Source organism: Mustela nigripes, chromosome 9 (assembly GCF_022355385.1).
Source record: "Mustela nigripes isolate SB6536 chromosome 9, MUSNIG.SB6536, whole genome shotgun sequence".
Lineage (NCBI taxonomy): Eukaryota > Metazoa > Chordata > Mammalia > Carnivora > Mustelidae > Mustela > Mustela nigripes.
This window is the reverse complement of record NC_081565.1, coordinates 59,497,719-59,523,171: the sequence shown is the minus strand read 5'-3', so window position 1 is coordinate 59,523,171 and position 25,453 is coordinate 59,497,719. Positions and strand designations below refer to the sequence as shown.

The 25,453-nt window shown below is 35.9% G+C and overlaps 1 protein-coding gene across 33 annotated transcripts in view; it reads right to left on the bottom strand.

Annotated features, from left to right (window-relative positions):
* The window catches only part of PTPRD (protein tyrosine phosphatase receptor type D), a 525,037-nt gene that overhangs the window by 188,612 nt on the left and 310,972 nt on the right, over positions 1 to 25,453 (bottom strand). For 22 of the 33 annotated variants that reach the window (XM_059411633.1, XM_059411644.1, XM_059411635.1 and 19 more), the window contains exons 5-6: positions 3,229 to 3,417; positions 1,230 to 1,247 (exon numbers count right to left, since the gene is read on the bottom strand). In XM_059411633.1, the coding sequence (XP_059267616.1) occupies positions 1,230 to 1,247; positions 3,229 to 3,417 (207 nt within the window). The remainder of the gene's footprint in view (positions 1 to 1,229; positions 1,248 to 3,228; positions 3,418 to 25,453) is intronic. The other 11 variants (XM_059411639.1, XM_059411640.1, XM_059411663.1 and 8 more) reach the window with 1 other exon arrangement.

Sequence of the window (25,453 nt, the reverse complement as noted above, 5' to 3'; positions counted from 1 at the left end):
GGTACCAAAAGTGGCGCAAAAGATAGGTACGCTCAAAAAAAACCAGGCCGGGTTTTCAAGAAAGTCTTCTGCTGAAGAAAGGCAAAAATACGCAGCAAGTACAAAAAGGCTGCACAAAGCAAAAAATTAAAATTAGTCATTATATATTATGAAAATATTACTTAAAGAAACAAAACTCCCTTAAGACATGCAGATTTTGAAGAAAAGAAAGACAGTTTGCCACGACTTACAATCATTTATTACATTTGCTGAAAAACAAAGAGCAGTTGAATTAGAGGGTTTTAAAAAAAGTTAAAAAGCACGGCCTATGCCAGCGAGGAAGAGCCAACCAACCACTGCTTGAGGACCTCGAGACGGATCCCCTAAGACACCCATCAAAATCCACCAGTGGGATTAGCAGTGTGGTGTCACAAAGCCCCAAGAAAAATACAAAACAAGAATTCTAAAAGAAATGAACACTGAGTCAAAGTATGAAAAACCAGCAATATCACATACCACCAAGAATACTGAGCACCTTTTGTTTCCATAGCCTGAAGGACAGAAGATCCAAAAATCCAGAGGCGAGTAATCCAAGAAAAAAAGAAGTGGGGGAAAAAAGCATTGCTGTCAGGTTGTAGGCGAGTGGGATCAGGTGGAAAGGGGAGTCATTCTTTGACTTTTAAGACAGTAAGAGAAAAAAGAATTGAAGAACAAAAGCAAAAACCTTTTGAAAGATAAAGACAAAAAGCAGATGTTCCAGGCTGTCTTCTGCATGTCTGCCACTGTTCTCCAGACCATCTTGGCTTTGGTCCAGAACAAGAACAGCTAAGGAAGAAAAAAAATGATCTTTTTTTTTCTCCGGTTGGACAAAAAAAAAGGAAAAAGAAGAAAAAAAAAAAAAGAAAAAAAGGAAAAAGGAAGAAGAAGAAAAGGAAAAAAAGAGGGACAGATGGTACGCTGTGACTGGTCTATGGTCTAGAGACCTGGATATGCTTTCTTTGAAGCATATCACAACTTAAATAATCATTTCCATAAAGAAAGAAATGAACAAAACAAAGAGAAAAGGAAAAGAAAAGGAAAACTCACAATATGAGAGTCACTGATCATAACCAAACAGTACAAAGGGAAAAAAAATAAAGTTGATGCACATATTATTGGAATGATGTTGAAAACAGGACAAAGATGGGAGTGATGAGAGGACAGAAAGAATGAGCAAGATCATTCTGTGAACGTTAGTTCAGCACTCTTACCTCTTATTGGTGTACCACCTGGGTGGATAATATGAATGCAAATAAGATTAGAAAGAAGAAGCATTAGTACGAGAAGGAGGAGGCTAGGGCTGGGGAGAAGAATTAAATTAGATTTACAGAATTAAATAAGGTCTTAAAAGAAACTTGAATTACTATACTGGTAAAACAGGAATCTATTAGATCGTATTATTAGATTATAAAAAGCAAGTTGCATTATACCACAGAGGGCAAAGACCACAATAGGCATCGTTGCCTTTCTCAGAGAAGCAACTGAGTTCTCAGGTCTGGGGTCGTATCGGGTTAGAATTATATCTATATGCCTCATAGTCTTAAAAAAATAAATAAAAACTAAACAATACTTTTTAAAGACATAGTTTAGGAAAAATACTGGCTAATCTATTTAAGTATATATATAGATACTCATATATATATACTGTTATAGGAAAGACTAATGACTAACTAGAAACAAACACTGTTGGTTGAATATCTTATGCTTCTCACTATGCTACATTTATGTGATACGACTTGTGTACTATTTTATTTTTCTAGACAGTGTTCTTACAATAACAGTTCTGTGGATGTGTGCGTGTGCGCGCCACTACCGAGATCTGGTGTCTACACTGACAGTTAGTAAAATGCATGCCATGCATTTTATTAATAATAATAAAAATAATAATAATAATATTCTGGATATGGAAATTAGTGGGGGTGAAGTGCGCTTCAGAACTAAGCACTTACCAATAGATTCTGGAGATTTAAATACGGAGAGAAGAAAGACAGCATAAAAATATTATTATATTCCTTATAATTTGGTACAAATTTTTCAGAGTTAAAGCTTTATATACTAAATCATCTATGTTACATGTGAATAATTAATTCTTTATTTACAATAACAGAATGCTAATCTATACAATTCTGCTGACAACAAGCAAAAGAGGCAGTTAACAAGACGCTTTAACATCACAGGACAGGTCAAAAGCTGAGAATTCTGGGAAGACAGGCAGTTAAGTTCAACAACTTAGAATTCCATATCAATATTATTCCCAACGTCAAAGTAAACAGCTCATTACTACATGTCCCAGGGAGATCACCTAGGGACAGGCTCTAAAATTTAAGAAATTTAGAATTATCTCTATTTTTTAATCTAAAGAGAGCAAAGGAATGAACTTGGGATGGGGATGGGAAAGGGACAATAGGGCAGCAGGGAGAGAGAGAAGGAAGCGGCAAGAGCTGGAGTCTACACCAAAAGCAGACTTCTGTAGATCCAGTCACTGGAGGGTTCAAAACTCTTTAGTGTGGGCGCACACTACTGTGGCTTATGTGTAGAAAATGCTCACTCACAATAATATAATAATAAAGTTAATAAAAATCCCCTCCTTTCATTGGTACTTGGTAAAGGACTTTTGCAAAATACATCTGGTTACTCAGGAGATAACATTTCTGTGGTTTATGTATTAGTGAAAAGAAAGCAGATGTGACCAAACTTACTAAACTTTGGTACTCTGATGAGTTCAAATGCAGAAAAGACAGAGAAAACACACTTTAGTAAAACTGAATCATTTTAGTGTTTAATATGAATCTTTTGGCTTTTAATGGATACAACCATTGGAGCTCCTTGCAAGATCTGAATGAAGTCCAATGTTGAAATTTTTTTTTTCAAAAGAAAACAGAGAAAGAAGAAAGAAAGAGGAGAAAATGGATCCATCAAATACTGCAGAAAAGCAGTAAATTAAAAATTATTAAAAATACAGTCACAGCAGTGAGCAATGTGGATTAAACAGAAGCTGCAAAACAGAGAGAGAAAGACAAACTCTGAAACAGGCTATGACATCACAAACATGGACAACACATTAAATAACAGAGAAAGAGAAGAGGGAGAAAAATCAATACCTAAAAATTAAAATAAAATAAAATAAAAATTAAAATAAAGAGAGAGAAAGCTAAAAAAAAAAAAAAACTTCTCTAATAAGAGTTAGTGGAAACAGTAACAAGACCCTACCTGATCGTAACTGCTTAATTCGGCCATTGTTGTTGCTTGTGTCGACAGGTAAGAAATCTTTAAACCAAGTTATTTCTGGATCCGGATTCCCACTGGCTGCGCAAAGCATGGTGGCAGTGCGTGTACGCTCAACCACCTTCAACTGTGGGCCCATGTCAATGGTAGGGAAGCCCCTGGGGATTTGATCCTCTGCAAGACAAAAGGTGATACCAACATTATGTTAACAAGTCAGAGGGCCAAGATTCAAGAGCTATTGTCCATTCATCTTTCCCCTTACCTTACTCAGCTTTCGAGAAGCTAATACAAATTGGACAACATTGAATTATCAGATTAGGACACAGTCACAATGTTGCTCATGGCCAGAAGAATACACCCTCCGCATATGAGACCAATAACCTAACAAAGAACTAAGATAGATGTGCTAAAGTCCATAATAGAATAAAAAAAAAAAATGCATCTAGTTCTCGGCATGATGGAGAGAAAAGAAATTACAGATGTATGCCTGAGGTCAGTGAGTACCAGAAGAGGCTCTGAAATGGGCCTTTAAGAACAAAAGGAAGTATATTCCTCACATTAAGAGAGTATTTTCCTCTATTCCAAAGGCTTATAACATTTTCAGTCACTAAGGGTTAAAATTCCTAAATTTTGAATCCTCAGCTCATCCAAAGTTCACTTCTCCCTAACCTACACCAAAATTGTCCCAGATCAGGACACCTGGATGGCTTAGTAGGTTAAGTGGTTGCCTTCAGCTGAGGTCAGGATTCCAAGGTCCTGGAATAAGCTGAGTATCAGGCTTCCTGCGCAGCAGGGAGCCTGCTCCTCCCTCCCCCACTCCCCGCTGCCTGTGCTCTCTTTCTCTCTGTCAAATAAATAAATAAAATCTGAAAAAAAAAAAATTGTCTCAGATTTTATATCTTGCAAAATTAAAGTCCTCTTAAGTCCCCTAAGCATGATGATCACATTACTAACTGGCATTACTGGCTCTTCCAGCCAGCATTAGAAAGGTGTATTCTACCTTGAAGAAATTTTGATTTGAAGGAATTTCAGTTATATGAGCAATGATTTTCCAAATTAGAACTTGGCTGTTTGTTTGAAAACCATTGTGAAACATTTTAAATTCTCACTGGTTCTGGCATCAATTTAATGAACCCTCCTTCATGACCTCCGATTAATTTTCAGGAGCCACCAATTCCAAAATTACTCAAAAGCACAAACACCAGTGAGAGAGGAAAAAAAAAAGAAAAAGAAAAAGAAAGGAAGAAGAAATCACCAGAGGTGGCACCTCCCTTTCCCTTGGATATAGCCTGCCATTTCTGGCATGAGCCTATGAGTCTTGCTGAAGTCTGGGTTATAATTTCTAGGGAAAAGTGCTCCATTTTGATGCTCTCACTGCGTTGTCAGTCAGATCTATGTGTTCTCTACTCCCTCCCCTCGATCATTACAGGATAAACCCAATCTCCTAAATCTAGCTAGCAAAATCCTTTTAAATCAGGCCCCATTTTTCTCAGTCTCTCATGGATGATATCTCCCATAGGAAAGTTTCTTCTACTCACACTGTAATTCTTAACCGTTCCCCAGACAAATCATGTTCACTAAGTACTCTGGGTGTCTCTGAAAAGCCATGCAGCCAAAATCACCTTCTTTGTAAGAAAGAGCCTTTCAAATATATTTAATATTTCCCTCCTCAGAGCTATCGTGTAGTAACTAAAATCCATTTTCCTGTACTTACTATCATCAGTTTATCTCCCTACACCATGAATTCTTCCATGTTTCATTTATATCCAAATCCCTTGCCATCAAACTAGTCTGGATTACTAGACTTTTTTATTTTTATTTATTTTATTTATTTATTTTTTTAAGAAAGAGAGAGAGGGAGAGAATCTTAAGGAGGTTACACACCTAGCACAGGAGCCTGACACAGGGCTCCATCTCACAACACTGAGATCATGACCTGAGCTGAAATCAAGAGTCAGACCCTTAACCAATTAAACCACCCTGGAGCCCCTGGATTACTCAAATTTGCGTAGAACCTCCAATGATTCCCAAGGTTAAATATAAATATATATACTGGTGACTGAAAAATGAAAAAAAAAAAATTTTTCTACTACATATAGTAGAAAGCTACATCTGGTAAAGAGTTTGTCAGAGAAATAGCTCAGGGTTACAGAGATAGATTTTGAATGAATAAAGGTCAAAATATACCAAAGAATAAAACTCCCAATAAAGGGAAATTTTCCCTCAACAACAACTCCAGATTATTGCAAGAGAAACTGTGGGGCCAAGAGAACAGGGAAAAGTGGGGACCCTGGCTCTTCTGCAGCGATATAGAAGCAGCTAAGACAAGTTAAGTTTGACTTCTCAATTCACTAGAGAATATTCTCCTGTCCCACCAGTTAGTTATAGCTAGAGAATTAAAAAAATATATAAAAATAATTCACCTCCAATGAGCTACATTTAACTTGAAAGCTATGACTGTTTTGAGAAAGTAGGAATACAATCTGTTTATTTGAATGTTCACACATCATCAGCCAAGCAGAAGTCTATGGTGGACAGGTGTCAGAAACAATAGTTAAGAATGAAACTTCAAGGTGATTTTTCAGGGCTCCAAGTTGGAATGTTAAACATTGCAAATGGAACAGAGCATTTTGCAAATCAGACTAATTTTGATAACCTACTCCATTTGAGTTCCATCAGGCTGTCCTTTATGACTTTAAAGTTTTCATCAATATGACATATTTACATCTATAGCATTGTTCTACTGTTACTTGAAAAACAAAAGTGGAAAGATCAATAGCCATTGTACCATACACATCATATCAAACATCTCACTTGGCAGCTACTGGTTCAAAGGATAAAAAATAATTTACTTCAAGGGCTCCAAAGTCTACTACACTGGCTTAGTTACCTAGAAATGAGTTTTTTAAAAAGCTCTTAAACTTTGTTATTATTTTCCATATTTAAAACCACCAATTTTGGTTAATAAAAAATCATCTTGAGATTCTTGAATTGATTCTTCATTTCCCAGGGCATTGTATCTACCCCCAAGACTTTGAATACTAGTTACATTAGCATCCATTAACATTGACCTACTAGTCATTACTTTTCTCAGGTTCAGCTCTCTGAAGAACCAAGCCAATATTCAGTACCAAGTGGCAAGTGTCAAAGACTTAAGTTTGTTGCACCACTTACTAAAGGTTCCTACTAAAGAAATCTAGAATTAATAACCATTTATAAGAAATGAAGTCCTCACCTTGGGAAAAGCTGACAAAATTGACTTGTGCCCTACCAAAAGCAGTCTAATATATTTGCATGACCTTTCTTTCCTTCTTGGCTCATAAAGAACACTCCAGAGCCCCCTTTTCATATACATAAGTGCACAACAAAGATACTCTTTCTTGCATACTAATCGGAAAGTGGATGTAAAGAGTGTTCCTTTCTTATTTTTAATAAGGGTAATTAAATTCTATCCATTCCCCTTTTGCACAGAATCTCTTTGAATGTACTATCTTCATTAAATTTTCATGAGAAACATCACAATGAAACAGATTCAAATAGCCAGAACTCTCACACATTGACAGATGTGGCTTGTTTCCAATTTGACTGTAAGGTATTTGGCAATAAAACTCAGTATTCAACATAAAACAAACTGTAAAAATAATGAAATTTCTAATTGGAATGCTTATCTCAGTGGTGGAGTTTAGAAGATGTTAATTGCTTTTTTTTTTTCACCTTCTACATTTTTTAGTGATTTATATAAAACTACCTTGGCCATTTGATAACATCAATTTTGACAGCTCATCAAATGTGTACTACCAGGAACTAGGGGGAAAAAAATCAATAACTTTTATATCTTAACTACATAAACTTTTACAGAAAAAAAGCAGCTATCAAAAATCAACAAATTGTCAATATGTTAGCAGCTTTAAACTTTTACATGAGGTGAAAAGAAAAACATTTTGTCCTATTCATTAATGTGCTCATTAAGCTTTAAAGTGCCTTACTTATCACTGTTCCATATTAATATTCAATCATGCAGAATTAGCTATTAATTCATCAACAATTTAAATCAGACTTGACCTTCACGAAGCCATTTGGTCTGTCATTTTGAGAGGCCATTAAAGGGCAGATTACTACATACTTGTGCTTAGTGAATCATGGAAGTCATACATATTTTGTTTGGAATGACAGCTATAATACACCTGGAAATACAGCACATTCTTTGACTCTGTTTGGTGTCTTAATGAAATATGCTGATATGAAGCTTACAGTTCCATTAAGGAAAGAGAAACATGAATGTCAGCACTTTCCAGAGTTAACTTCCCATTTCTGCAGAACTTGTGTTAATAACCCCTGACCTACCCAGGCCCTGAATGGAATGTATGGGGAAAAAATCCAACAGTGTTTTGTAGGGACTCATGTTTTAGATATCTGTGAATCATCAAATAAAAGCTTTTGCATAATTTGATCAGTTAAACTACTTTCATTGTTCATCCATAAAAAAAAAATTAACGATATTTTTACTTGCTCTCAAATTCCACAAACACTGAAATTCTCTTATTTGATAGGAAAACCTCAAAATTAAATTGCCTGCTAAGACCAAAGTCTTCTTCCAAGGTGGCCCAAGCAGTTCATTTTGCCAAATCTGGCTGAGACTCTGAATGAACTCAAGTAGACAGGTGCTTTGACTCTGGTCCCAAATGATTTAAAGAAGTTTTCAGTGAAGGACTGATTGCCATGGTGCTACATTTCTGATTCATCATGTCAAATACATCAATGGTATGCTTTTACAAAAGCAGTATTAAAAGATTTGGCAAATACACCTGATCATTTAGATACTATGAACAATGTAGAGGTTCTGATGAGAATGATAATGCCGTAAAATGAAATCAGAATCTGGAGGAAGAGATAAGTTGTTGTTGTTTTTTCCTTAGAGAATTCAGCCCCCTGAATCATTTTTCTGAGTACCAAGCAATTCACAGTGGCTCCTTGTTTGAAGCCCTCAACTGGTGTTATCAATCAACCCCTTAATAAGTCAATGAGGGTGCTTGAACTCAGAAGCTCATAGAGGGCAGGGCTCTGTGTTTTTTCCTTTGTAACCATGACAGTGTACAATGAACATTTGCAAATACACACGTTTAGGGAGTTGTGGCAAAAATTTCAGCACTCACTTATGTGGCATTTCTGAATTCCTACTGAGTTTATTTAATGTTATTCATTTAAACAGTTAATCATTCTTTTTAAAATATTTTTATTTAAATTCAATTAATTAACATATGCTGCATTATTAGTTTCAGAGGTAAAGGTCAGAGATTCACCAGTCTTCTATGTTACCCAGTGCTCATTATATCACATGCCCGCTTTAATGTCCATCACCCAGTTACCCTAACCCTCCTTTCCCACCCCTTCAGCAACCCTCAGTTTGTTTCCTATGATTTAGTCTTTTATGGTTTGTCTCTCTCTATGGTTTCATCTTATTTTATTTTTTCCTCTCTTCCCCTATGATCCTCTTTTGTTTCTTAAATTCCACATATCAGCAAGATCATATAATTGTCTTTCTCTGACTGACTTATTTTGTTTAACTTAATACCCTCTAGTTCCATCCTTGTCATTGCAAATAGCAGTTAATCATTCCTTAATGGTTTTGTGGTTATACATGTGGCCTCCCCAATTTTGTTATAAGTCAAAGAGACATAAGACTATCTTGTAACTACTATTTTTTATAGTGTCTTAAGTAGTATGAGACTTACAGACTCACAAAAATAGTCATTAACGGCTATTTACTTTTATAGTCATAAGCTTTAATTAATTAGTAAACAATTTTCATTTGTTGAGATATGCAATTCATGCCTGCCTTTTTATAATTTAGTGTGGTCGTTGCCCTGGAAAAACACAATTCAGTGTCTGCTTTATCTAATTTTATAGAAAGCCTCCCTCCATATACTGGTTGTAAATTCCTATAAGTCGAACTGCAACCACATAACAAAAACATTACATGTAAACACAATGAAACTCAAAAGAATACAAAAAAAGGTGTACATGTGCTCTGTTATGTCATCTTTGGAAAAATGAAATTATTGATGTTCAAACTTATGATAAAACCCAAGTGAATCACTCAATTGTATGTTGAGGCAACCACTACGGGTCATCTTTCATTGACAGGAGCAAATATTCCTCAGCAGCTAGATATCCTAAAGCTTTAGGCATTCACAATGTAATCCTAGAGAAGCTCTAAATTTTGTTTTTGTTTTGAGAGATGAAGGCATTAAGGAAATTTTTCATTAAATTAGAAAAGTCAAATGGTAGATGGATCATATAAAGAATATTTTCTTAATAAAAGTGGTAGGCCTTTTAAATATAATGAAAGATATCTTTACCTGCTAAAGAAACAATACTAATCTATGCCACACAAAGCCAGTATGTTTTTACACTTAATGAAAAAATACAAGTTCTCTTGAAAAGTTTAAATAAGTTGGTGTTCAGGTGGTCATATAACAAAATATTTTCATATTTATGAAAAGTGAATTAAAATAAAAAGAGCTTTTGAACTATTAGATTTAAGAATCTACTGGGTAGTCAATAGAAGGCATCATTCATTCTATAGACATATATGAAATGCCTCTGTTGTGCCAACTGTGGGCCCGGCACTGGGTATGAAGCAATCTAGAGAATCACTACACTGTTGTGACTTATTTGTATCTGCCAAATAATTAGATTCTTTGGCAGTGAGATAGTACTCAGCAAATAGTTGGGAGGACTGAAGGAGGCTAGCACTGCTGGGCACTGGGGTCTGGCATTTCGTACAATACTAGCATATATACACTTACTCAACCCCAAGCTCCCACAATAGATGTAAACAGAACAGAGTCATGTGACTCTAAGTACTGATATAACAAAAACTGTAACAATAAACTGTAAATGGGAAATATTCTATGCAAATCATGAAAAAAAGAAACAAACCCACAAGGACTGTCTAGACATGCAAGTGAATTTAGAAAGCAGAATCTGCGTCAAGTAAACTTTTCAAAGATCATAAAAGGCCTCATTTCTCCCTTTGAACAAGGTTTTACATTCTTTGATTAATCAATAGCAGAAATAAAAATAAATCCATATTGTCATATGACTTGTTCCCAAAAAAAATTTTAAAAAAAGCCCTAAACATTTGGGACAGAAAATCTTTGCTGTGAATGCCTGAAAACACTGAAATAATCTGAGCCTTACTGAAGTTCCCTGAGGCAAAGGTGGATCATAATTACCATCTTCTGCCAAAACAAAACAAACACTCAGCAAAATTAAATTACTTGTTCCAGGTCATAACTACAGCAAAAAGTTTGTTTTTGAAGTATTTTTATATCATCATGATACCTCTTTGTCAATAGCTGTCCTTTAAATAAATATTCATCATGGACAGTGAAAGAATTCTTAATCAAAGTCAAACTACAATAGAAGGAATGGCAAAAAAATAATTTGAATAGCCATTTTAAAAAATTTTTGAAATATTTTATTTGTCAGAAATAGAGTGAAAGAGAGAGCATGAGTAGCGGGAGGGACAGAGCTAGAAGCAGGCTCCCATATCCCATATGGATATCCATATCCAGGAGCTGGATATGGGACTCCATCCCAGGACCCTATGATCATGACCTAAGCCAAAGGCAGATGCTTAACCGACTGAGCCACCCAGGTGCCTCTCTCTCACACTCTCTCTCTCTCTCTCTCTCTCTATATATATATATATATATTTTTTTTAAGCAGAAAGCACTAAAGTTCCATGGAACATAATAATAATAATTTTAAAAACAGTCCAATGTTTTTAAGAAAATCTACCTTTTGACATATATCAATTGGCTTCTCATTTGTTTAGCATTGGTTCCAGGTGGAGACGTAAATCTGCCATGTATCATAGCCAATAAAACATGCATGACAAACGGAAGAGTGTGGAAAGGATGGTAAATATAAAATAATTTCCCTAGGGAGCTCAAGTTCAGCACTGTGCCCATGTCTTTAACCCTTCTATAATTTCTGTTTCATTAGTTAGGAAGGGCTGTAAGTGGCAGGACTTTTCTTCCCAGCAGACATCAAAAGACAATATACAGAGTAGAGAACCAAACATCCGTAGACTCTGCAGATCAACCAATGACCTTAGGCCACACGGAGGTCTCCATGGTAATAAGGGGGCAATAATGACCATCCCAAACAGCTTTGTCTGGGAGAGGAGACAGATCAGTGTTTCAGTGGCTGAAAGGTCCAGGGTTTACTGGTTAGAGTGTTTGCTATTTTGTTGATCAGCAAATGAGTTCCAAGTCATTATCTTTCAGAATAAACTACAGTATCAGGCTACAAACAAGAACCATTTCTTTTCAGAATATTGTCCCTGAAGAGGGGGAAAGCACTCATTATTCTTTCCTTAAAGAAAACAGTGTAAATAAGGCTTTTATTTTCACCATTCCAGATGGCAGCAATGTATAATTTGCACTGTTTTGACATCATGACTGTATTATTCAAAATCAATCTTCCTACAAGTGTACTGAATAAGGGACTGAAAACAGAAAAATAAAAAGAAAAGAAATAAAAGCTAAATCAACATTTTCCAGCAAAGTCGGACTCCTGGGCCATTATCAAAATGATATTCATATGAATGAAATTGAAAAACTATGCATATAAATAAAGTGGTTTCTAATTATAAGTCAAAGGCTACTCTAAATCAGAAAGAAATTATCTAAAGCAGGAGAAAACTGCCAGTTAATAAATGAAATCCCAAATGGAATATTTAATAAATATAAGATCTGGTCCCCAAAAAGTAATTAAGAACAAGATGTGATGAATGTTTAGTCCAAGTTCCTCTTTGTAAGTTATTACATGCAGATGGTACGTGTGTCTTAATATGGCTGTAAATCAATCAGAGAAGCTTTTATTTCAGAGACGATTTAGGTATCTCTTAAGAGCAGTTACAGGGCACTAGCATCTCTAATGATTTCTCATAGAATTATGCCATGCAAGAATAGAAAATTGGACACTGATAAGCTGATAAGAGCTTCATTAGCAGCTACTAAATATTCAGCATACTAACCAACTGCCCACACAGCATTCCAGAGCAAAGTCCATTTCCTGAAATACTCTTCACATGTTGAGGGGGTTGTAAGGCACTCTTGGCACAGAATAACGCAAACTTATTTAGAAGTAATGTATGCAATTATCCTACAAATCACAAAGCAATATCTACACAGAACACAAACCCAGTTAGATTATATTATCATTTGTATAAATGTGGTAGCTGCAATTTCACATTCTTTAAGTCAGTTATTAGTTATCTGTGGTCGGGTTCAGCAAGTGATCACACTCTTTGTGATGAATGAAGATGAATTTTTGGGGATACGGAAGTATCCTTCCCTAACTAACAACACTATTAGTTCTTGGGTATTTAAGCACATACTTAGGAATCAGGATGATGCTTTTACTCCTTTCCCTCTAATGCAAATCTGATTACAATAATAAAATCCAATGTCCACCCACTTTTACAAACCTCACTGCTTTATATTAGTATTACTAACAAGCTGGTATCATGATACACTGTACATTATCCAAAGTTTACATATTTTGAATGATCAAATTTAAAAAACCCTTTTTACATAAATTTATATTTAAATCAAACCATCAGTTGTTTTTGTTTCTGTGGGACCTCTGGGAAGTAATTAGTTTATGAGGTCAGGGCCTTTATGAATGCGATTAGTGCCCTCCTGAAAGAGATGCTAGTGAGAGCTCCTGCCACTTCTATGTAAGGACACGCATTCCAAAGAGGACCCTCTATGATCCAGAAAGCAGGCTCCTGCCAGACACCAATGGGCCAGCAACTTGATCTTGCACTTCCCAACCTTGATAACTACGAGAAATACCTTTCTGGTTGTATGCCACCCAGTTTATAGCATCTGGTTATAGCAGCCTGAACAGACGAAAAGATAGCCAAAGATTCATTATCTAAATATGATCCAAGAAAGCATCAGCAAAACCCAACATGAAAACATTTTATGATATTACAAACGCATTATCTTCAAATCTATCAAGATCAGGAATGTCAAAGGAAAACCTGAGAAGCTCTTTCAAATTGACAATTAAGGGCAAAGTACAGTTTGAACTGGAGCTTCAGAGGGCAAGCAGAGCAACCTGAACGGGATGCACCGTAAAAGCTGAACGGGGAATCTGCTGAAGTGTGATTTGAGGATTACATGGTTATGTTGAACCAATATTTACTTCCTGATTTTGATGATTATCTTGTAGTCAAGTAGGAGAAGCCCTTGTTTGGAGAAATAGAGGTATTTGAGGGTGATGGGTGTCATGTCACCAATTTAATCTCAGATAGTACAGGAAAAGTTCTTTGTATTGTAGTTTCCAGTTTCTTATAAGATTGGGATTGTTTCAAAATTCTAAAATTACATAAAAATTAATCACTATAATTGTATTATTATAAATAGATGTGATTTTACACATTTTAAGGTTATCTTATTACTATCTCAGTTGTACAAGAGTTACCCCCAAGGCTTCTGAATAGCTGGGTGTACTCAGCATTTTGTTCTAATTCTGAAGAATATTCCTAAATGCATACTTCATTTGAGGTCCTCTTAAACATTAAGACTAATTAAATGAAACTTCAGCTGTTACCAATATTATACCAACAATGTTTGTCTGGAAATCTGAAATTCCTTTAAAATTAAGACAAATACTTCACTATCAATACTGAACAATGAACAAAAATGGAGTATGATTCAAGAGCAAGGCCAGCTCATGAAAAGAAAATGCAGAGAAACCAATACTCTAAAAAATAATTTCAGATTTACAATTTTTGTTTAGAAAAGTGAAAACGCAAAGTAGATAGACAATTTTCTCTGAAAGCATCTAAGAAAGTTTAAGAAGGAAGATGACCTTTGCTTCCTTACAACTATAAGATTGTCCGTTTGATTCAACACCCATGAGTCTCAGAAATCCGAGTATTGTTTCCCAAGCCAGGCTTTGAAACTTTTCAGAGAAATCTGCCTTCCCCCGGCTCTTCACAGTTCTCCCCCTAGACCTACAGCACCATAAAGCAAAACGCTTGCCATTCTGTGTCTTTAAGCATTTAGGGAAGTGGGGCAACCATAACAAGTATAAAAATAAAGTGATTCCAAAATTTCTAAATTTCAACATTTCTCATAGTTTTAAAGGCAAACTGTGGTAGGTATTTTTTCTATCTGAGGGAGAAGATAGATTCTGAAAACAGGTGATGGCCATTTTCTTCAAGGAATATCTTGGAAAATAAAAATATCAAATCTTAAAACAAATATAATATATAAAATGTTTCACTGTACAGAATGAAAACTACATAAGCAAATTAATAAACCTTTAAATGTAACTTATATATCTTTGGAGGATAATTTCCTCTAAATGCAAATAATGTTCTGTTTATATGCCAAAAGTGAGCTTCAATTTAACACCAAAGAATTATCAAATTGCACTACTTTGTCATAAGACTTTTTCTTAAGCCTTTGGAATCACAAACTGTCAACATATAGATACTACCCAAATAAATTTATGAGTATGGTTTTTAAAATTTTTTTTAATTTTCTTTCCTCTTTACATAAACTAACTAAAACAATACCATATATTTTTTAAAGTTTTATTTATTTATTTTAGCAAGATGGAGAGAGAGCATGTAGGCATGCATACATGCATGGGGGGAGAGGGGAGGGAGAGGGGGAGAGAGAGAATCTCAAACAGTCTCCCTGCTGAGCCCAGAGCCCAAAGCAGGGCTGGATCCCACAACCCTGAGCTTCTGACCTGAGCTGAAATCCAGTCTGGCGCTTAACCAACTAAGCCACCCAGGTGCCCCAAAACAATATCATATGTAAATGCAAATGTGAAGGGGTTCTCTCTCAAATAAATAAATAAAGTCTTCTTTCAGAGAGAAAGAGAAAGAGAGAGAACACAAGTGAAAAGGGGAGGAGGGGCAAAGGGAGAGGGAGAGAGAGAGAGAAGCAGACTCCTTCCTAGTTCAGAGCCTGATGTAGGACTCAGTCCCATGACTTTGAGATCATGATCTGGGCTGAAATCAAGAGTCTGTCACTTAACCAAGTGAGTCCCCCAAGGCGCCCCTAAATAAAATCTTTTAAAAAATGTAAAATTTAAAAAAAATAAATGTAGAAATGTATTTAGTACATTTTGACATGTCAAAAATACTAACATGCTACCTACCAGGAAGTCAGACATTTAGAAAATAGCCAGATAAAAGAAAATCTACCAAAAATGACCAAAATCATCACCAAAAATCACATGAATAAAATTCCATATCCATTGCTGCTAGGTGAGGTATCAGGCCTGCATATATAAAATTCTAAAGGCTAGATTTTCCTCAATAGTAGGTTAAGCTCAGCAAATGACAAAAAAGTCTTAGGCAAAGCCTGAGGGGATTACATAAAGGATTGTGGTCTTTTTCCTAAAAATAAATAGAAGGTAAAGAAAAAGTTTTCGTGTTATAGATAAATGTGTGGACACTGAAGTGCCTACAGACTTATGTGTTAGAAAGGTGTATTGCTTATCAAATTTCCATTTTAAAAAACATCCTTTTAACTATAGTGTGAAAAATGCATTGGATAGGGGAAGCAAAAAAAAAAAAAGGAAGAAAAAGAAAAGAAAGTATATAGGAAGGCCAATTTGGTGAGACAAGACCAAGCCTATATACCAGGTAAGTGGTGGAGAAGGTGGGAAGTAGGAAGTGAAATTAATTTTAGCTTTATTGACAATACTTAACTGACAAGTTTATTTATCATATAAGTGGCAAATAAAACTAAGATATTTAAAGTGTACATGGTGGTGACTTGATAAGTATATATGTTGAGAATAATTTGAAGGTTAGTTTTACATGACTTGCTTGGGTGCTATTTTAAGGATGGAGAATCAGGGAGAATTATCAGGGAGGGTTTTCTAAAAATATGTGATGGATTCAAGAATACATTTCCAGTCCCGTCTTCTGTTAGGGAATAATGTCACACATTTGAGACATGTATGTTATGGATGACATGCTCCCCTGAAGGCTGGACTCTATCTTTTCTTTTCTTTTTTCTTTTTTTTTTAATTAAAATTTTTATTTTTATTTATGTATTTATTTATTTTTTTAAAGATTTTATTTACTTACTTGACACAGAGAGAGGTCACAAGTAGGCAGAGAGAGACAGGGAAGCAGGCTTCCTGCTGAGCAGAGAGCCTGATGTGGGGCTCGATCCCAGGACCCTGGGATCAGGACCTGAACAGAAGGCAGTGGCTCCACTGAGCCACCCAGGCGCCCCAACTCTGTCTTTTCTTCACCAGGGTAGCTCACCAGGGTGGAGCATAGCACTAAGCACAAATTAGCTGCCAAATGAATACTGACCCACATTTATTTTCAGAGACTGGCAGAAGGGGCTGGCAAATATACCATTTGCTTTGAGATCATGATCGGGGCTGAAATCAAGAGTCTGTCACTTAACCAAGTGAGTCCCCCAAGGCGCCCCTAAATACAATCTTGTATGGTAGTCTCAGGGTAAAGGCAAGAAAGGACTGGCTCTGCCTATACAAAAGTGAGCTCAGCATTCTTGGTGTGGATGTGCGAGGGATTCCTTAAGCACTGGTCTAGAGTGGTATGGAGATATCCAGGGATTTGTATCAATTTTTCCCCACCCACAGTTAATTCCCTCAATCAGAAGATAACTAAGTGTGTCAGGGTATTTTTCTTTCCAGCCAGATAAGAAGCTCACTAGACATCAGGATATCAGAGTCAATGACCTCCTGAATAAAAGGGAAAATAAACTGAGTTGTACTCCTATGAAGAAATCCCATTCAGAATCTCCTTAAAGATAACTCATGTCTGTTACTACATGTCAATTAAGTAGATACAAGTTTCCAATGACAAGATATTCAGTAGCGATACAATAAACCTATTCCTTAACATCCTGAAAACAACCCAGAGTTGTTCATTTTCATTTAGTTGCAATAGACTGACATATTGTTATAAATTTAGAAAACATACAATCTCTAATTCTTAACAAAGTGACAGCAACTTGACAAGTGAAAAAGTTATCTCAGCCTTGAATTCACTGGCACAGAAAGCCCACATATACCACTGTTCTTTCCACAGCACAAGTGGATGGTTTTTATGTTTCCTTGAAGATTAATGCTGCTTCAATTGCTCAGTGATGATGGCTATGAGGCTGCTGAGTAAATAATCTGCATTCATTAAAGGAAGCAAGAACTTGTATTTCAGCCACCAATCCCTAAAATAACTAATGCCAGTTAAGTGTTCATTGTTATAAAGATAAAATAATATGCCATACAGCTTTATAAAATACACGACAGGTTTCATGGGCAAATTATAATCAAAAGGCATATTTTATAGTTTCTCAGGAATTAACTCAGAAGAACATAAAATATAATCAAGAATGTTTACCCAGTGGGAAAAAAACATTTTCAGTTTAGTTTTTTCCTAATGGCTATCATATTTGCCCCCCACTCCCTCTTCCCTCCTCAGCGTTGATGACTTAGACATGATAGCCCACAGACGTCCATTTGCTGAAAAGCTGTTGGGCACATCATATGAACTCAATTGTTTGAATCCTGACAGATCTGTTTCTTTGGTAATAGCAGTTAAGTCACACAATAAAGCCAATCAATCCAACCCCACTGCCAACTCTGAACTTTCTTCTCCCCTCCCTTCTCCCCAGCCCTCTGCTGGTAGTTCTCAGGTGACTCAGGTATATGCCCTCTTCCCAAAGCCTAATCCACCTTCCTGAACATAGTTAAGTAGAGTCCTAGTTAAGTAAGTAAGTAAGTAAATAAATAAATAAATTATTAAATAAATATACAAACCCTTCCTGGGATATCAGTTTTCCTGGTGTGTTTTAAGAGATTTAAGAATATCTTAGATATATAATCATAGTTTTGAAATGTTTATCTCTTCAGTTAAGTTAACATTTAAACAGTTAAATGTTTATCTCTTCAGTAAGGCTAAGTTGGCTCACCCTTTCCTCCTTCATTGCCAGACATAATTTCTTTCCTCATATTTTGAATCCATTTCCTGGCAGGGAGGATAATATTTATCTCATACTTACATCCCCCTATCAAGGAGCCTACTGTTTGTTCAAACATACAGTGACATATTTCTGATCATTTCAATTTCAGTTATTCTATTCAACCCACAGCAGAGTTCTTCAAGGGTACTGAGTACTATGGGATCCCTATTGTGTTACTGGGAAGAACTGTGTTCTTCTGGGATAGTCTTCAAAAGGTAGATATTAAATGGAAAATTTATCACTAAAATTATTTATACATTATAGAACATGAGATAATTCTGAGAAGTAGGGCATTCTGATAAAATATGTAATACTAGACTAGACCCTAGAACAGAATTAAATGATAATAGATTTTATCACTGGCTTTAAGAAAATAGCTGTGCAGATCAACTAAAATCAAACACACACTTTTTGGTAGATACTCTGAAGTGCTCAACTGTTCTCAGTAACACTGTCTCTACAGACATTACCTCATTCACTTACCAAAGGTCAGATATTGCAACTCACTGATCACAGTTAAGTGTTCACATGGTGTTTTATGGAAACCTTTTGTTTTAAATGTAACAAATGAGATAGATTCTTACATTTAATCTCTTAATAGTTTTTCAGGTTTTAATTACTATATCCATGCTTTATGGCATAGATTGGTAGTTCTTAATTTCCTAGTAATTCCGTTTGAGAAGAGATCTGACATCTTCGTGCAAACTTAAGCTGAAATTATGGGTGCTCACTTGGTCCATCTCAATGTTGAGGGTGCTGGTCTATCCAAGCACATATTACCATGCTCCTTAGTTTCCTTAAAGAGATGTAAAAACTTAGCCTTAATACAGATCGTTGCCAAAATAAAAAACTCTCCTCAGTTATCCACCCAGGTTTACTTTACTCTCTCCTTCTCAGGGATCTCAATCTCATACTGATGATAAAAATCTATCACAACTTGGCAAGACAAACAATTAAATATGAATAATTAGCTGAAATAATGCAATCTCATCCATTCCTCCATATAACATTAAAAATAAGGGGAACACTTGGGTGGCTCAGTGGGTTACATCACTGCCTTTGGCTCAGGTCATGATCTCAGAGTCCTGGGGTTGAGCCCTGAATCCGGCTCTCTGCTCAGCAGGGAGCCTCCTTCCCCCTCTTTCTGCCTGTCTTTCTGCCTACTTGTGATCTCTCTCTGTCAAATAAATAAGTAAAATCTTTAAAATAAAACAAATAAACAAAAAACATTAAAATAATCTTTTTAGGGGCACCTGCGTGGATTAAGCCTCTGCCTTAGGCTCAGGTCATGATCTCAGGGTCCTGGAATTGAGCCCTGCATCTGGCTCTCTGCTCAGCAGGGAGCCTGCTTTCCTCCTCTCTCTGTCTGCCTCTCTGCCTGCTTGTGATCGCTCTCTGTCAAACAAATAAATAAAAATCTTAAAAAAAAAAAAATCCTTTGAATACCTAGAGGATCAGAGACTGGAATACCAGGACAATTTTCTCTTGTTTGTTAGTAAACAAGTCTTACTGAATTGTCTTTATGTATAATTCCCCAGGTTATAAAAAAGACTTTAATAAGCAGCAGTCCTATGAAGCTGGAGAGAGTTAAACATGTATAACATGACAGAGTCTTTATTTCTGAAGAACTATGGGAGAAATATTTCCCCCCTGGTTATAGAATTAGGAATAGTTATGATTTTTGGAAGAACTGATTTATTTCCATATTATAGACATTGTGCACAGGGTTGCTCTTTCTCACTTCCAGAACTGTTAGGAGATTTAGAGCTAAAACCGAAGTTTACGTGAAGCACAGACATAGAAGATGGTGGCCTAGCCTGTGTGTTCCAAACTCACTGTTCCACCATCACAATGTTTAATCTCATCACAGAGAACTTTTCTCTGTAAATTAATCTAATGTTCCTTTAAAGCAAGGTTAAAATAGATGAAAATGAATAAATATTATAAGTCCAATCTTCAAAAAATACACAGTTAACAAAAGAGATGATCTCCAATATGTCAAGAGACATCCGAACAAATCAGCTTACATTGCCCCACCACAGTCTATGAGAAATGTTAAAGCTACCTGCAGTTACGATAAGACAAAAACAAATTCATTAAAGTGAGCTTCTGAGATAGTATGGCATATAACTTTTGATTTGATGAACACTATCTTGAAGAAAGGAATTCAGAAAAAAGAGCTGGAGAGGGGTATGAAAGAATGGAATGACTTCAGTATTTTATGTCTCTCTCAGGTAAATCACTTTAATTAAAATAGTTACTCCATGGCAAAGCTGAATGAATGTTTCTCCTGAAGACATAGAATACATTCACATGCTTTTATATAAAGCACGTTATTATGTTATCTGCAAAAAATTATATTCAGATTTAGCAAACATTAAGTGACTGTACTATTTATTCAATTTAGAAAACACATTGAACACTTCTCAGATTCTCCACGTGAAAAATTGTTTAACACTTGAGGGCTCTAAGACCAGTTCCTCCAAAGGAGATATGTGATAGAACGAATTGCTAAGGGAGAACACATGCGGTGAGTAATGAATTTTGCTGGAGATCAGAGAAGGCAGTACTAACAGCAGGAATAGTGTTTTGACAAACATGAATATGCTAAGAGTCTTCGAGGTACAGGGAAATGATCAATGTACAGACATTAAATAAGTTATATATTTGGGGTAAGTGGGTGTGGCTGCTGCTTGGGTACAGTTGTTTTGGGATGGAGTCAGAAAGGCAGTGTGCCAGAGCATGTTGAAGCAGGATGCAGAGACTGTCAGCTAATCCCAACAGTGGAACCCAGAAGGTAGTAGGGTTTATTTGGCAGGCGCCATAGAGCTGGGGTTGTTTGTTTGTTTGTTTTTTAAGATTTTATTTATTTATTCGACAGAGAGAGACACAGCGAGAGAGGGATTATAAGCAGGGGGAGTGGGAGAGGGAAAATTAGGCTTCCAACCAAGCAGGGAGCCTTATGAGGGACTGGATCCCAGGGTTCTGGGATCATGACCTGAGCTGAAGGCACCACTTAATGACAGAGCCACCCAGGCATCCCAATAAAAATAAATACCTGCTGAGTATTTTTTAACAGAGAAAGTAAGAAGAAACAGTTCTAGAACAGAATCTTTGTCAAGGGAGTTTAGTGGTAGGGGACAAAGAGCGAGAATAGTTAGAAAGTTGTCATATTCATTTTAATGCAAGATGACAGTCTTTGGATACAATGCCTGGGAAGAGAATGGAACAGGTTGAGTTAGCTGCACAATGGAAGAATGTTCAACAAATTTAGGAACTATTCATTTTACTTAAGGGGAAAATGTGGTAAAAGTATGTCTCAAGTTTCTAATTTCTTAGTTCTTTGGTGAACAGTAGTGGTTGAGTATGGTTGGATGTGAGCAAGTCTAAGAGGTATGGGAAGATGTAAGGAAAGCCCAAGATTTGAAATATGGTTTTGAGTGTCAATCATATACAAGTAAATATTGGAATCATGTGAACAGATGAGAAGAGACAGAGAGGAATTCACTGTGAGAAGAGTATGAGAAATAACCATGCTTATGGGGTTCTTCACGATGAAATGACTTCCTTTAAAAACTCCAATTTGTTGTAAATAAATTTTACTCATTATATCATATGGAATACTTTTCCATGCTGTGTCTGTATATCAAGTATTCTGTTGGCAAATTCTGCAAGTATTTTTTCCATAGAATAGTAACTTTTTTATCCTATTACATCACAAAAATTATGATAGGTAATTACAGTTTTTAAGAGTCATAGACTTTAGATCTTTGTAGACATACGTGAATTCACAAATATGTGAATATTTACCTTGTAGGGAGGGCCATATGAGAAAACAACACAAACTTGGAAAGAAAAGACAAAGTAAAACAAAATAAGTGAGAAATAGCCCCAAGAAGATTACTTAAATAGGCAGTATAAAATTACTCAAATTGTAAATTAGCCAGAAAAAAAGAAGAAAGAAAGCACTGTAATGTTAACTTATCAAGTCGACTGTTTTTTTTTTTAATCATTCCAAAAGAAAGAAGATACTATTATTAGCACTAGCTTTAAGCCATGCAATCATCTAAAGAAGATGCCAATGTTTCAAACACTTCCATTTATCTATATTCATATCTCTATTCATGCACTAATCCCATGTGGCGCAACCGTTAGAAGATTAAGAAGGGCTAGTCAAGTCAGTGTAGGAGCACAAGACTAATCAAACATCACTGGTCAACTTGAACAGAACCAAGCTCAAAGCAAAAAACATATTAGGGAATCATTCGGAGTTTATGGAAACAACAAAAAAAAGTGGAGAAGGGCTCTCTACTCTTTATTCTATTTCTAGGAATTTGAAAATTGAAGGTCTAATCTCTGTTATTAAAAAAATAATAATGGGTGCACCTGGGTGGCTCAGTGGGTGAAAGCCTCTGCCTTTGGCTCAGGTCATGATCCCAGGGTCCTGGGATTGAGCCCAGCATCAGGCTCTCTCTCAGCAGGGAGCCTGCTTCCTCCTCCCTCTCTCTGCCTGCTTCTCTGCCTACTTGTGATCTCTGTCAAATAAAAATAATAAGTAAAATCTTAAAAAAATTTTAAAAATTAAAAAAAATAATAATGGCTTTCTATACATAAGAATGCGTTCTTCATTTCTATGAGCTTGTAGATTACTCCAGTATTTAAAATAAGAGGACTACATTTCAATATACACATAGTCAGGTCTCTAGTATTACTACATGTAATTTACATGCATATCATACCTCCCATATCTTATCTGGAGTATTGAGTATTAAATGATTTAGTGTGTATATGATGCTTAAAGTAGATTTGTCATATAAGGAATACTTAATATTTACCACTACTACTACAACATTACTTCAGGTAAAAAGCAAATAAAAAATATATTCCATATTCTTTTATATCCTCCAACATAATTTGTGGTAAAAATGGCACCCCATTTAAGAAGAAATCATATTTTTCAATCACTTCACTACAACTAAATCCTTATCAAGGAGAAAATCAGAAATAAAGTGTTACATAATTGATAATATAAAAGCCCATCACTACAAATTCTTGAAGGATATGCTGGCCACCATGATCTAAAGGGCTGCCTCTGACAGTTGCTGACAGAAATACCTAAGATACTCAGATTCAGTGTTCAACTGTTCTGTTAATTCAGAAATGGATCAAGTCTTTTAAGCTAGAGAATTGAGAAAACAGGATCACCAGAGCAGGGTGTGACAAGAATATTCTTCCACAGGCCTGCCTCTGACAGTAGCTTATTCTATAGATGTCAAAACACATATTCACCACAACAAATAGCACATTTCAATCCTGCCTTGAAAGTAAGGTTGAATAAACTTCATTCCTGGCATGTCCTTGACACCTAGATGGCAAAACTCCTATAAAAACATAATCAACAGGACTATAACTTGGAGCTGATTTTTCTCAACAGATACCTTATTCCTTTTGAGCATTTCTTCCTTTTTTTCTGAATTATTCAAAAGGTAACTTTTACAATAACTGGTAATCTTTTTCTTAAGGGATCCTAACTTCCATAAGGCTTGGGCATTAGGACTCCTAGAATATATTTTCTCATTATAATTTGTTTCAAATACAGAAGCCATGTAAGAAATTTTCCACTTTACATGATTGTTCTATATCAAGGGACATTCAATATGGGAGTTATCATCATCTAAACATCTTTAATTATGCTCCATATTGCATCAATTTGTTTTCAACAAGAACAACTCTCACCATTAAAGGTAAGAAAGTATATTTCAGCTCTTTTTTATCCCCCCAATTCCCTTCCTTTGGGGGGATGGGGTGGAGAATAATCTTCCTAAAAGATTTATAAGGATGCAAGACTGACAGAACTGCCCAGCAGCCTGAAGAACCAGTCATTATAAAAAACGGCTTTAGATTCCAGCCTGTGTGGGAGAAGATATGATCATTTTCAATCACTTCATTATTAAAAAAAAAAAATTAACTGGATTTACCTGAAATTGCTAACATTTCTGCAAAATTCAATTTTCAAAGCATAGCTAAAAATTATCCATAGAATATTGACTCTGAATGCCACTCAAAGCAATCTCTGCTTGGAATAAACATGCACAGACTTCACTAATACACAATCAGCAGACTCAAACTCTGGAATAGATCAAACCAGAAATGGGATAGAGTCAGCCTGCCCCAAATAAGAAGAAGAGCATGTGTTGGCCTAAGCAAAGAAGTGCAGATAAAACAATGCATATTAGAATTCGGGTACAACTTTCTTGACTATATTTCATTTGTAGGGAAGACCTAAGTTGAAAACAACTGGTGGTTATACTCTATCCCTACCATTAATTTTTTTCCATTTTATCTTATTTTATTTCTTTTTAGTGTTCCAAAATTCATTGTTTATGCACCACTACCATTCATTTTCAGGGAAGTAATCCTGTGTTGACTGTCAGATGATGGCACCAGATGCCTCTGCAGGGCTTCTGAGAGTAATAGCTCGGACCTACCTATTCCCAATAACCACAACCCCTGTAATACCGCAAATCTAATCCCTAATCTCTAGAAGAATGGGAGAAAAAAGAAAGTCAGTAGATATTTGGAAAGCCCAGGTTTCTTTCTCTCTTGGCAAATCATGATATAGTCTGGGATGCCAGCCAAAGGCAATGGTAGCAGGTTTCTCTTCTTGCTGTGTCTGAGTTGAGCAGGGTAAGATGGTTCTTTTTAAATATTTTCTCTTTTATGTGTGTATACACACACACATACACCCATACATAATAAATAAATATATATATAATATATGTATATTATATATATAATTGTGTGTGTGTATGTGTGTGTGTGTGTGTGTATTCCCCCCCAAGAGGGAGAACATGGGGGAGGGGCAGAGGGAGAGGGAGAAAGAGGACCTTAACCAGGCTCCACACCTGCATGGAGCCCAAAGCAGGGTTTGATCTCATAACCCTGAGATCTTGACCTGAGCCTAAATCAAGAGTCAGTTGCTTAACCGAATAAGCCACCCAAGCACCCTGGGTGAGAGGGTTTTTTTTTTTTTTTTTTTTAATAATTTTTTTCTTTAAGATTTTATCCATCCATTTGACAGAGAGAGAGAGAGAGAGAGAGACGGAGCACAAATAGGGAGAGCAGCAGAGGGAGAGGGAGAAACAGGCTCTCTGCTGAGT